General features: G+C 43.6%; 1 protein-coding gene across 23 annotated transcripts in view; it reads right to left on the bottom strand.

Moving 5' to 3' along the window:
* LOC110525582 (fibroblast growth factor receptor 2) overlaps positions 1-14,154 on the bottom strand; it is a 117,830-nt gene that overhangs the window by 22,462 nt on the left and 81,214 nt on the right. For all 23 annotated transcript variants that reach the window (XM_090235271.1, XM_021605840.3, XM_090235189.1 and 20 more), the window contains one exon: positions 4,550-4,620. In XM_090235271.1, coding sequence (XP_090091397.1) covers positions 4,550-4,620 — 71 coding nt within the window. The remainder of the gene's footprint in view (positions 1-4,549; positions 4,621-14,154) is intronic.

Raw genomic sequence — 14,154 nt, forward strand, 5'->3', positions numbered from 1 at the left:
ATGCTCTCAATGGTGCAGCTGTAGAACTTTTTGAGAATCGGGAGGGCCCATACCAAACGTTTTCAGCCTCTTGAGGGGTAAGACGCGCTGTCGTGCCCTCTTCACGACTGTGCGGGTGTGTGTGGAGCATGTGATGTAGATGCCAAGGAACTTGAAGCTCTTGACCCGCTCCACTACAGCCCTGTCGATGTGGATGGGGACGTACTTTCCCCTCTTTTTCTTGTAGTTCACAATTAGCTCCTTGGTCTTACTGACGTTGAGGGACTGTTGTCCTGGCACCACACTGCCAAGTCTCTGATCTCTTCCCTGTACGCGGTCTCATCGCCGTCGTTGATCAGGCCCACTACTTTCGTGTCGTCAGCAAACTTGATGATGGTGTTGGAGTCGTGCATGGCCTCGCAGTCATGGTTGAACAGGGAGTACAGGGGAGGACTAAAGGTGTCAGCATGCTTGCATACTCCCCTAACCTCATGAAACTCTGGGGGCAGTATTTCATTTTTGGATGAAAAACGTTCCCGTTTTAAACAAGATATTTTGTCACGAAAAGATGCTCGACTATGCATATAATTGACAGCTTTGGAAAGAAAACACTCTGACGTTTCCAAAACTGCAAAGATATTGTCTGTGAGTGCCACAGAACTAATGATACAGGCGAAACCAAGATGAAATTTCATACAGGAAGTGAGACAGATTTTTTAGGCGCTGTGTACCAATGTCTCCTTATATGGCTGTGAATGCGCAAGGAGAGAGCCTACACTTTCTGTCGTTTCCCCAAGGTGTTTGCAGCATTGTGACGTATTTGTAGGCATATCATTGGAAAATTGACCATAAGAGACTACATTTACCAGGTGTCCGCTGGGTGTCCTCCGTCGAAACTATTGCGCAATCTCCAGGTGCGCGCATTTTTCCATTTTGAAGAGAGGAGAAACCAAACTGCCAGGAGTGGCTTATCATTGAATAGATGTGTGAAAAACACCTTGGGGATTGATTCTAAACAACGTTTGCCATGTTTCTGTCGATATTATGGAGTTAATTTGGAAAAAAGTTTGCGTTGTTATGACTGAATTTTCTGTTTTTTTTCTCAGCCAAACGTGAAGAACAAAACGGACCGATTTCTCCTACACAAATAATCTTTTTGGAAAAACTGAACATTTGCTATCTAACTGAGAGTCTCCTCATTGAAAACATCTGAAGTTCTTCAAAGGTAAATTATTTTATTTTAATGCTTTTCTTGTTTTTGTGAAAATGTTGCATGCTGAATGCCAGGCTTAATGGTATGCTAGCTATTAATACCCTTACACAAATGCTTGTTTAGCTATGGTTCAAAAGCATATTTTGAAAATCTGAGATGACAGTGTTGTTAACAAAAGGCTAAGCTTGAGAGCTAATATATTTATTTCATTTCATTTGCGATTTTCATGAATAGTTAACGTTGCGTTATGCTAATGAGCTTGCGGGGATAATTACACTCCTGGATACAGGTTTTTTTCGTAGCCAAACGTGACGAACAAAACGGAGCGATTTGTCCTACACAAATAATCTTTTTGGAAAAACTGAACATTTGCTATCTAACTGAGAGTCTCCTCATTGAAAACATCCGAAGTTCTTCAACGGTAAATGATTTTATTTGAATGCTTTTCTTGTTTTTGTGAAAATGTTGCACGCTGAATGCTACGCTAAATGCTACGCTAGGTATCAAAACTCTTACACAAATGCTTGTTTTGCTATGGTTGAAAAGCATATTTTGAAAATCTGAGATGACAGTGTTGTTAACAAAAGGCTACGCTTGAGAGCTAGCATAGTTATTTCATTTCATTTGTGATTTTCATGAATAGTTAACGTTGCGTTATGGTAATGAGCTTGAGGCTATAAATAGGATCCCGGATCCGGGTTTGCTCGTCGCAACTGGTTAAAATACCTTTGGTCGAACAACAAGAAAAACGCGGCATTAGTACGGTTTGTCTATTTTGAGATGCCGTAGCCAATATACACTTCCTCAAAATAGTCAGAATTAATCTAAGATCATTAATTTTGACATTTTTGCAGAGGAGATCTTAGTTGCGCAATTTCACATTTAAATAAGATGTTTGGTGCAGTATTTCTCAATGAAAAAATGTGCATGAAAACAAATTGTCTCTTGTTGAATGACAACAAAGACGTTATTGAAAAAGATCTACTGTTGACCAATTACCAACGAAGGGGCTTAGACTTTGGCTCCGAGCTTTGGCTTGCCACCGAAGACAAACAAAATGTTGTCATAATATATGCACAAACTCTTCTGAACTGCACACACCTTTGAAAGGCTCCCGTGTTGATGGTCACCGTGGCAGAGGTGTTGTTACCTACCCACACCAACTGGGGCAGCACATCAGGAAGTCCAGGATCCAGTTGCAGAGAGGTTTTGGTGATGAGCTTGGATGAGCTGTAGCAGGGTGTAGCTATCAATGCCCTCTTTCTGACCTCCCTCCGGTAGCCCGCACCACCCCGCGGCACCGACCCACTCCTACAGCTGGTGGGTAGTGCCATGCTGGCATCAAAGATGCCCTTTGTCCCAATACTGGACAGTCACAATGTCACACTGGCCCCCATTGTCCAGGCACTAGTCAGAGTGACACACCAAAACAAACAGTGAACTGGACCACCCACTCAGAGATAACAAGGCTAACAGTATAGATTACTATTTTTGTAATGGATGACTGTGTTAATAGCTAGCTCACTTCTACTGTACATTGTCACTGTACTGTACAGTGTCCGGTCATTATTACAACACTCATTTAAAGCATCAATAATACCCTGATATTGACATTCATCAATAGCATGCTGTATCTACATACAGTGATACACAAGATCAATGTTTCCCCTAAATTAATTTAACAGCGGGAAAGATCCTAGGGGAAATATTCAATGGAAGTGTTGTCTGTTTTCAGTGTATGGCATATCTCAACAAAACAATCATTCATCATGGCAGTGTGTGTGTTTGGAGCAACAAAGAGTGTATTATAGCACACGCAAGGAAATGTGGCACACACACACACACACATACATACATACATACACAGAGCTACAAGCCTACGTTAATGACCCAAAGAGGACATGACATGACACAGACACACCTTTCTTTTATTTAGTCCTGCGGGTATTTCTCCATCCATCTGTTAACATAACTGGCCCTGAATTTGTTCTCTCCTATCTCCCACCATATCTTTCTGTTTGTTTACATACTCCTCTGCTCCATTCAATGGCACTTTGTATCCATCGCTCACCTCTCATCATTCCATTGGCCCATGTAGGTATACACACAAGCTCTCTCTCTGTCTCTCTCACACACACACTAAGGTAGCATACAACAGGGGAATGGGGGGTGAGACTGGTCTGCTAACTAGCCTAAATAAATTAAGCTTATGCAGAATAGCATACTTCTGTGGCTCAAATCAGTCCACACTGTTAGCTGGTTGGGCATTTCACTCTAACATTTTCCTTGACAAACAACAACATGTATATGAATTGTAAAAAGCAGATCAAAACACATACATCAGACCATGGGGGTATGCGGGTATTACTTAATCCAAAAGAGACATCATATACTCATTTCATCTGATGTCATGCTATGGATCAGTTTTTGCCTAAAGTGTGATTCAGATGGGGGACTTGGCTACTCTTTTGTTCTTCGGTTTCCTTTTTTTAGAGCAAGTAGTCCTTGAAAGAGATGAGGAAAGGAGGAAAGACGGGTCTGCTGCCATTCACTTTCGAGATGAATGAAAATAAAAACAAATAGGGATTATTTTGTTCATGGAAAAGGCCGCCGAAAAAGATGAGCCACATGTTCAAAGAATGAAGACTCAAGACTGAGAGACGAGTGTGTGCAGAATGGGTAGAGAGAGGTGAGAGAGGAGGCCTAATTTGAAGGTTGGGGGAGAGGTGGTATTGTTGCATTCAGTTATGTGTGAAAGACTTGAAGGGGGTCTACGGGAGACTTCCGAGCAGGGCAGGGCAGGGCAGGGGGTGGGCTCTGGCCCCTTCCAGAGGCTTTGAAGACAGGCAGATTAGTAACACAGCATTGGCTGCAAGTCTAGCGTGAAACTTTCACTTTTGCCACAGACCGGCCGGTACACAACCCACCCCCCCAAAAAATACCACCCCCCACCCACTAACTCCACCACAATCAAAATACCTCACTGACCTCCTGTACCCGAGCCCCAACCACCATCCCACCCTCTTACCCCCTCGGTCTTGCTGCAAAACAATTTGCATCACAGAGCTACAGCCAGTGAGTGTATAGGCCAGGGTTGTGTTAATTAGGGCACACAATGACAAATGTTTTAAAGTGTTTTGCAACTGAAAACGAATATAAAAGTTGTTTTATTGTACAGGTCTAGCTAGTCCCTCCCTGTTTTAATTGTTTTTCTTGCCTTAATGAACACAGTCTAGGCTGAGTTCCTGCTTTTAATAAAATTATGTTAACCCAATGTGGAATAGACGTTGAATTGACATCTGTGCCCAGTGGACTGCATGGGTGTGAGAGAGAGTAAAAACAAGTTACAGTACTTACACATCGCTCTGGTGAGTGTACACACGGTCGAAGAGAGCCTCAGGAGCCATCCACTTCACCGGGAGACGACCCTGAGGACAAACCCACACAGGTGAGAGGTCAATAGGTCACAGGGTTGAAAAAGTTATCTATGCGCAAATAGACATCCTCTGGGGTATTTTATGACCAATATTTATTCACCAATCATGCAGTTCTTCCAGGTTCTTGGTATTCCCAGGAATATCATTAGATCTGGGAATTTTATTTTTTATTTAGGATCCCCATTAGCTGACGCTATAACGTCAGATAATCTTCCTGGGGTTCAACACTATAAAGACATTAGAAACAATTACCTTTTACCTTAAGACATTACAAACACTTAACAAGTAGACATTAAAGAGCATTAAAATACCTTAGAGGTAATACATCTAACATTCAGTGGGATTAGTATCTGTCCAGTCATGTGGTCGATCGCAGTAGATGTTCTTTAATTGTTTTCTTGAAGTTGGATTTACTTTTTGTCTGTGACTTTGTAAAGAATTCCATTCGGTGATGGCTCTGAATATTACTCTAGATTTGAGATTTGTCCTTGGTCTGGGGGGTATAAGGTTAACTTGCCCGTCTGGTTTGGTGGTGGTTATGTTCGTTACTTGTATACACTAGTTGGGCAGAAAAAAATGTTGGTTTCTTGAATATTACTACACCCCCCTTCCCCCAAAAAAACAGGAAGCCATGAGAGATTAAGATGCATTCGGTAGACATTCATACGGTTAGCGCAATGAAGAGCTAATTAGGCAGCACTGTTTTGAGCTAGTTTTTTTGCAGCAGATGACCATATGACTGGACAGTACTCTAGGTGTGATAGAACCAAAGCTAGAATTCCCTGATTAAGAGTGCTGGATGTTACATACTCAGAACATTTTCTTGTTATAGCAGTGCCCCTACCTATTTCGATTACAAGGTTAACTATATGTTCAAACCAGGATAAAGCTGCGTCCAATGTGACACCAAGTAGTTTGGTCTTATGACCTGGTTCCACAGGCTACCCATCCATCAACAAGTTTAATTGAGGGTCACCAGCAAGCATTTATCTTGTACCAAATAAAACACATTTTGTTTTAGAAATAGTCAACACCAATTTGTTAACGTTAACCCACTCAGACACTGTCCTTAGTTCTTTGTTCAGTACATTTGTGAACTCATTATACGCTGATGCAGCGCTATACATTGTAGAGTCATCAGGATACATAACCACTCTTGCTTTATTCATTACTGAGGGTACAGTAAATCATTAGTAAAGAAGTGGGTCTAGGCAGCTAACTTGAGGAACACCATAGCGTAAATCTTTACTGTTCGAAGCTACCACTAAATAATACTTTTTGCCTTCTCCTGGATAGATAGCTTACCATCCAGAATAGAGCAGCATAACATTTGAGTTTACCTAGCAACAGTTCATGATCCATTACATCAAAAGCAGCACTAAAGTCTAACAACACTGCACCCACAAACTTCCTGTCATCCATACTTTTTAGCAAATCTGTCAGAGCCCTCCCACTCACTGCAGCGCTAGATAGAACTTTGTAGAATAACACCCATCTACGAAAAATATAACAGAAAAAATACTCAATTCTATGTGATCAATTTGGGTCGCGAGTTCACAATTGGACCTTTTTTGAGATTTCTGCCAAGCCAGGAGGAAAGGAGCCGACCTAATCCGTTGGACATAATTTCACCTGCCAATCAACAGTGTCCATCTTCCCCCTCTGACTGTAGGCTACATCCCTTGTTGCATGTTGCCAGATGATTACGGCAAAATATATCTACTAAAATGAGAGGGACAGACTAGTGAGTGCGCAACATAACGTCCACTTCATAGGATGACACATATGGGCTGAAAGGATCCTGTTTAATGTAACAAATGTTTCATTAGATTGTAACTGCCACGTGTGCTCCCTCTCCGGCCTCTAGGTACCAGGCAGCTCGTTATGGCGTACACCTCTTGCCATCGTTACGCGCACCTGTGCATCAGCGGGGGTGACCGGTCCGCATCAGTGGGGGTGACCGGTCTGCTCCTGATCCCTGGGATCTTCCCTTGGGTTGGCGTCCTGCGGCTGGAGCCGACAGCGCTGGGGAGAGGGTACCGTCAGATATGCTCTCTCTCCAGCGCTCTAGGTCGCCATGCTCCTGCGTCTCAGCCGGATTGGCTGCGCCTCTGCAGAGGTGACCGGTCCGCACCTGTTCCCTGGGATCGTCATTTTTGTCGGCGTCCTGCAGCTGGAGCCACGCGTCAGGGAAGGGGGTGCAGTCACGTGTGCTCCCTCTCTGGCCTCTAGGTAACCAGGCTGCTCGTTATGGCGCACACCTGTTACCATCGTTACGCGCACCTGCGCGTCATCAGACTCACCTGGACTCACCTGCCCTATATATATATATGTCACTCCCTTTGGTTCCTTCCTTCTTGGCTCTCAGCGCACATCGCTACAATAACTTTCCTACAGTAGCCAGCTGCCAGTGAACATATCCTTGTAAATACATTTCTGCTGCTGATATCATCAGCCTAGGTACTGATGCTTGCATCTATCGAAATGGTAACTGTGGTAAATACTTCCCAAAGTTGTGTCAAGTTGGCTGGATGTCCTTTGGGAAGTGGACCATTCTCGATACCGGTCCATCTGGCACCTCCTAAAATGTACCATACCCGGCTCAAAGGAACTTAAATATTTTGTCTTGCCCATTCAATACATGTCTCACTTGTCTCTAGACAACAAAACAAATCCTTTCACCTCTCTCATCTCCTCCATCTACATTTTAGTTGATTTAACAAGTGAAATCAATAAAGGATCATAGCTTTCACCTGGATTCCCCTGGTCAGTCTGTTATGGAAAGAGCAGGTGTTCTTAATGTTTTGTACACTCAGTGTATAATCCATGTATTGAGATTTTTGCATCCTCAAATGAGTCTCTGAGGGGGGCTTAGATTACTAACCCAAAGGTGTATTTCTGTCACTCCTCATAGGCCCTTGGGAGAAGGGTGAACAATCAGTTTGTCATAGGCTATGTCCCCACATTCTCCCGCAGCATTCATAGCTGGCATGAGTTATTCTCTTCTTTGGTGGACTGCCTCAGAGAAATCCTCATTGATGAAGATGCTGGACCCTTTAAGGGTTTTCGCTCTTTCAAGAACCTCAAGCTTGTCCTTGAACCTGAAGGACTTCACTACAATCGTGCTTCATTCTATAGACAGAGGACTCCTGATATCTCCAGGAGTGATATGTATATATTTTTGTTTCTTTATCTGTTGTGGTCTAGTTTTTGCTAGCTAGTAGTATTTTTGCTAGCGAGGGCCATCTACTTTAAGTGCTGCCTGTCTTTCCAGTGGCCTACTTGGTGTGTGAACTGCTGACTGATCATCATTTTCAGATAGTTGTTGACACATCAACCAGGATCAAGGGGCAGGAACTGTGTGACTTTCTTTGGTAATCAGTGGCTGTATAGGTGGGGGAGTGGTTTCACTTCTCCTAGACAATCAGTGTTAGCGCTTCAGTCGCCCCTGGTTTCTCAGTCGCAGCTGTAAGCGGCGGTCAGGTCAGTTTTGTCACAAAACAAAGACAGTCGGCAAAACAAAAACAGTTCTGCCGAGTTGTTCGAGGAAGGCGCCACACAACTCTCACTTGAGTATCTTACCTAGATTTTCTAATGTTGCTCTTTTGTAGCTTTGTCAACTATGTGTGTGTTTTCTATTCCTGTTTTGCACCTCTCTCGGCAGGCTTTACAGACACTCCCCACCCCCTGGCTGCAAACCCTTCTAATTTAGTGTACCCTGCATGCACAACCCATGTGCAATTCCGGGTCTCTGTTAGCATTTGGACAGCCAATTTGCAGTCAAGAACGCAGAGTTCATCTCAGGCTATACTTTTCTAGAGGCTGCTGGACCTACTAATCTCACTGCAACCCCCCCACCCCTTCCAGGACTCTGATCACTACTTAGTTTCCTGTTCTATCTCCCTTTCCACCAACCCTAACCACTCAGCTCCTACCCAGATGGTCATGTGCCGTCACAATCTTTGCTCTCTCTCTCCCACTACACTCTCCTCTTCTATCCTATCGCTCCCTTCTGCTACATCCTTCTCCCTCTTGTCTCCTGATTCTGCCTCTTTGACCCTACTCTCCTCCATTCCCGCATCCTATGACTCGCCCTGTCTCCTTTCCGCTCGGCCCTCACCTCCTACTCCGTGGCTGAGTGACTCATTGCAAGCTTACAGAACAGGGCTACGGGCAGCTGAGCGAAAATGAAACTTCCGGAGGACCTATCGTCCTTTCACTCCCTCCTTTCTACCTTCTCTTACTCTATCTGCTGCTAAAGCCACTTTCTACCACTCTAAATTTCAAAGCTTTACCTCTAACCCTAGGAAACTCTCCCCCTCGTCCCTCTGTGGACGACTTTGTCAACCACTGACAAAAAGGTTGATGACATCCGCTACTCATTCACTAAGCCTATTGAGTCCACTAGTCTCAAACACACAGAACTACCCTACGTCTTGACCTCTTTCTCCCCTCTCTCACCAGATGACATCCTGCAACTAGTGAGGTCTGGCCACCCAGCCCCATCCCCTCCTCCCTTCTCCAGACCATCTCTGGAGACCTTCTCCCATTCCTCCCTTCCCTCATCAACTCATCCCTGACCACCGGCTGCATCCCCTCTGGCCCGAGTTTCTCCCCTTTTCAAGAAACCAACACTCGACTCATCTCACATCTTTTCTGTCCAAAACACTTGAGTGTGCTGTCTCTGATCAACTTTCTCATTATCGCTCTCAGAATGATCTTCTTGACCCTAACCAGTCAGGCTTAAAGACTGGTCAATCAACCAAGACTGCTCTTCTCTGTGTCATGGAGGCTCTCCGCACGGCTAAAGCTGACTCTCTCCTCTGTTCTCATCCTCCTAGAGCTAACCGCTAGATCTAACAATCAGATCATTTTCTCCACCCTCTCAGTGGTGGAGAAGTCTATGCACCTACCAGGTGACGTGAGGAGGATCTGTGTTTGCACCATGTACTCTCACTACTGGTGTCCCCCAGGGCTCGGTTCTAGGGCCTCTCCTCTTCTGTCTATACAACAAGTCACTCGGCTCCATCATATCCTCACATGGTCTCTCCTATCTCTGCTATCACCCCCCTCCCTCTCCCCCAGATATCTCAACTTGGATTTTGGCCCACCACCTCAAGCTCAACAAGATGGAACTGCTCTTCCTTCTGGTGAAGGCCTGTCCGCTCAAAGACCTCTCCATCACGGCTGACAACTACAGTGTTGCCCTCCCAAAGTGCAAAGAACCTTAGCGTGACCCAGGACAAAACCCTGTCATTCTCTACAAACATCAAAGCAGTGACTCACACAGGACACGGAGCAGGTCCTAATACAGGCACTTGCCCCCTCCCGTCTGGACATCTGCAACTTGCTGTTGGCTGGGCTCCCTGCTTGTGCCATCAAACCCCTGCAACTTATTTTCAACCTTCCCAAGTCCTCTCATGTCACCCCGCTCCTCCGCACACTGCACTGGTTTCCAGTCGAAGCTCGCATCCACTACAAGGCCATGGCGCTTACCTACGGAACAGCAAGAGGAACTGCCCATCCCTACCTTCAGGCGATGCTCAAACTCAACTCAAGCACTCAGTTCTGCCACCTCAGGTCTCTTGGCCCTCCAAAGCTCTACTGTCCTGGCAGCCCAATTGTGGAACCAGCTTTCCCCTGAAGCTAGGACAGCAGAGTCCCTGCCCATCTTTCGAAAACTTCTGAAACGCTACCTCTTCAAACAGTATTTTAAATAATCCTCCTCTTCACCTCGCAAGTTATGAACTTTGTCTCTGATTCTGGCCATATTTCACTTTGACTTTCCTGGATACCATCTATTACAATATTATTTTGCCTTGATTGACCTGCAAGGTAATCAGCTTTCCCAGATAGGGTTAGGAGGCCCTCATAGATGGTGATGATATCCGTCCTCATAGAGGAACCGTCATGATGATTAACATTATATCTGCCCCTACCTTTTTAATACACCTTCTGAAATAAGTCTCTTTTCTCCTAGACTACATCCTCACCATCACCCACTGTCTATGGCCCATGCTGTTGTGGGTGGTTGTTTTCAACTAGGCTAGGTTCTCTGCATTATAGTATGTGTAATGAAAAAGCAGCGGGCTGTGCTATGCTCTACAGTGGGAATGGGATGAATGCTACTGGGGGTCTACTATGAAGATGACAAGCACTCTGCTCTCCATCTCTTTCAGTATCTGTCTCTCTCTCGGGCTGTTTGGACAAGTGGCTATGGAAGTGAAGGAACAAGAGAGGCACAGAGCCACTCTATAAGCACTGCATTTACTGATGGTCTGGGAACCTCCAATCTCTGCCAAGACTGAGAAGGGAGGGAGGGAAGTGTTAACTCGAAATGACACAACTGGGTTCCAGTTTAACAACGTTTACTTTGGTGTTGCACGGTACACCGACCCTTCTGTACTTATTAAATACTAGAACACGAATAACGGTTCGGAACTAGACGTTCTGTTACTTTCGGTACTTCAGTCAAATCTGTCTCACGTCATAGACTCGATCCATCAATCTGTATGTCTAGTAATTTGTCTGAATCTTAAGGGGGCCGTAGTAAGCCAGCCATGCTTGCACTTGCAGCTGACAGTGCAAGCCACTTTTGAGGAGCAAGCGAGAGGAGAGAGAATGCAGACAACATGGCTTCTTCTAAAGAAGATATCATACCTCCATGCCCGTAGCTTGTTGACAAAACTGTCTCCAGAAGCGAACTATGGGAATAATTTGCTTACAGAGCAGATGAGGGCCAGCCCACTGAAACAACTGAGCAAAAGGTGTTACAAAGCAGTGCAGTGCAAGGGAGGTGTATAATGTATAAAACATTTTTTTTTTTTACATGACATTCGCATTGTAACATTCTACTAGCAACTACATTTTAATTATTTGTAAGTGTCAATGACATGAATATATGAATACAAAAATATTTAACACCATGCATTTACAAAAATGTCTAAACCTGTTTTTGCTTTGTCATTATGGGGTATTGTGTGTAGATTGAGGGGGAAAAAACTATTTAATCCATTTTAGAATAAGGCTGTAACGTAACAAAATGTGGAAAAGGTCAAGGTCTGAATAGTTTCCAAATGCACTATATATAATAAATGCACTTAGTCCAATTTGTCATACCCCATCAGAACCCTAAAAATATGCTTGTTCTACTCAATTGTTTCTAAACAATGTAATTTTAAACAGATACCGTTTAACCTGTGAATATGGATAACATTTACATTTTGTATCCATAGCTCACCGATTTTTTCAATTGTAATTTTTTTTGTTTGTTTGTTTTTTTGAGTGGTTACATTTCTCCACATCCAATTCCTCAGCTTTTGAACAAAACAGTGGTTCCGTTCTAAATCTTCATCATGCTTCATATTTCGTAGGACTTGCGATGCAAAAGTCCCGGGTTTAACTCGTCATCATACCCCTGACTTTTTAATATTTAGCACGTAACTCTTACACTGTTTAAGCTAGAAATGCTGTTGCAACTTTAAGGTACAGTGGGGCAAAAAAGTATTTAGTCAGCCACCAATTGTGCAAGTTCTCCCACTTAAAAGATGAGAGATTCCTGTAATTTTCATCATAGGTATACGTCAACTATGACAGACAAAATGAGAAGAAAAAAATCCAGAAAATCACATTGTAGGATTCTTAATGAATTTATTTGCAAATTATGGTGGAAAATAACAAAAGTTTATCTCAATACTTTGTTGTATACCCTTTGTTGGCAATGACAGAGGTCAAACGTTTTCTGTAAGTCTTCACAAGGTTTTCACACACTGTTGCTGGTATTTTGGCCCATTCCTCCATGCAGATCTCCTCTAGAGCAGTGATGTTTTGGGGCTGTTGCTGGGCAACACAGACTTTCAACTCCCTCCAAAGATTTTCTATGGGGTTGAGATCTGGAGACTGGCTAGACCACTCCAGGACCTTGAAATGCTTCTTACGAAGCCACTCCTTCGTTGCCCGAGTGGTGTGTTTGGGATCATTGTCATGCTGAAAGACCCAGCCATGTTTCATCAGCCCTTGCTGATGGAAGGAGGTTTTCACTCAAAATCTCACGATACATGGCCCCATTCATTCTTTCCTTTACACGGACCAGTCGTCCTGGTCCCTTTGCAGAAAAACAGCCACAGTAGTAGGTATGGTGTTCTTTGGATGCAACTCAGCATTCTTTGTCCTCCAAACACAACGAGTTGAGTTTTTACCAAAAAGTTATATTTTGGTTTCATCTGACCATATGACATTCTCCCAATCTTTTTCAGGATCATCCAAATGCTCTCTAGCAAACTTCAGACGGGCCTGGACATGTACTGGCTTAAGCAGGGGGACACGTCTGGCACTGCAGGATTTGAGTCCCTGGCGGCGTAGTGTGTTACTGATGGTAGGCTTTGTTACTTTGGTCCCAGCTCTCTGCAGGCCATTCACTAGGTCCCCCCGTGTGGTTCTGGGATTTTTTCTCACCGTTCTTGCGATCATTTTTGAACCCACGGGGAGAGATCTTGCGTGGAGCCCCAGATCGGGGGAGATTATCAGTGGTCTTGTATGTCTTCCATTTCCTAATAATTGCTCCCACAGTTGATTTCTTCAAACCAAGCTGCTTACCTATTGCAGATTCAGTCTTCCTAGCCTGGTGCTACAATTTTGTTTCTGGTGTCCTTTGACAGCTCTTTGGTCTTGGCCATAGTGGAGTTTGGAGTGTGACTGTTTGAGGTTGTGGACAGGTGTCTATTATACTGATAACAAGTTCAAACAGGTGCCATTAATACAGGTAACGAGTGGAGGACAGAGGAGCCTCTTAAAGAAGAAGTTACAGGTCTGTGAGAGCCAGAAATCTTGCTTGTTTGTAGGGGACCAAATACTTATTTTCCACCATAATTGGCAAATAAATTCATAAAAAAATCCTACAATGTGATTTTCTGGATTTTTTCCCCTCATTTTGTCTGTCATAGTTGAAGTGTACCTATGATGAAAATTACAGGCTTCTCTCATCTTTTTAAGTGGGAGAACTTGCACAATTGGTGGCTGACTAAATACTTTTTTGCCCCACTGTGTGTAGACTAGCGATGACCAGTGTGATTACATAACTTTTTTATATAATGTATACATTTTAATTCATAAGTCTAAGCCAGGGTAGTTTAGCTTTTTGATTTTAAATTGTAAGACGCCTTGAAGTATAAAAATATATATTGTATGGAGAAAAGAAATTGGCCTTACTGCTATTAGCCCAAACAAACATATTGAATAACAAATTCACTGAGATTTAAGAAAGATCAGGAAACACATTTGTATGTATTTAACCCTTTTTTTTAAACAAATCTTATTTTGATAAAGTTACAGCTGTTTTAGCAACCACAACATTTTCTGTAACTTTCAATAAACAGCTGAAATTTTGAACACTTCCAACGTTTTGTCTAACTTGTTGGAGAGGGTGCGACACCTTCACCTCCTTCTCCGCTATTCAAATCTGTTCACGGAACAAAAATATCCCCTACGGATCTCATGAAACAGCAGTTTCAGTAACTGCATTAACAC

The sequence above is a fragment of the Oncorhynchus mykiss genome, chromosome 1, assembly GCF_057628025.1.
Source record: "Oncorhynchus mykiss isolate SJ-2025 chromosome 1, ASM5762802v1, whole genome shotgun sequence".
Lineage (NCBI taxonomy): Eukaryota > Metazoa > Chordata > Actinopteri > Salmoniformes > Salmonidae > Oncorhynchus > Oncorhynchus mykiss.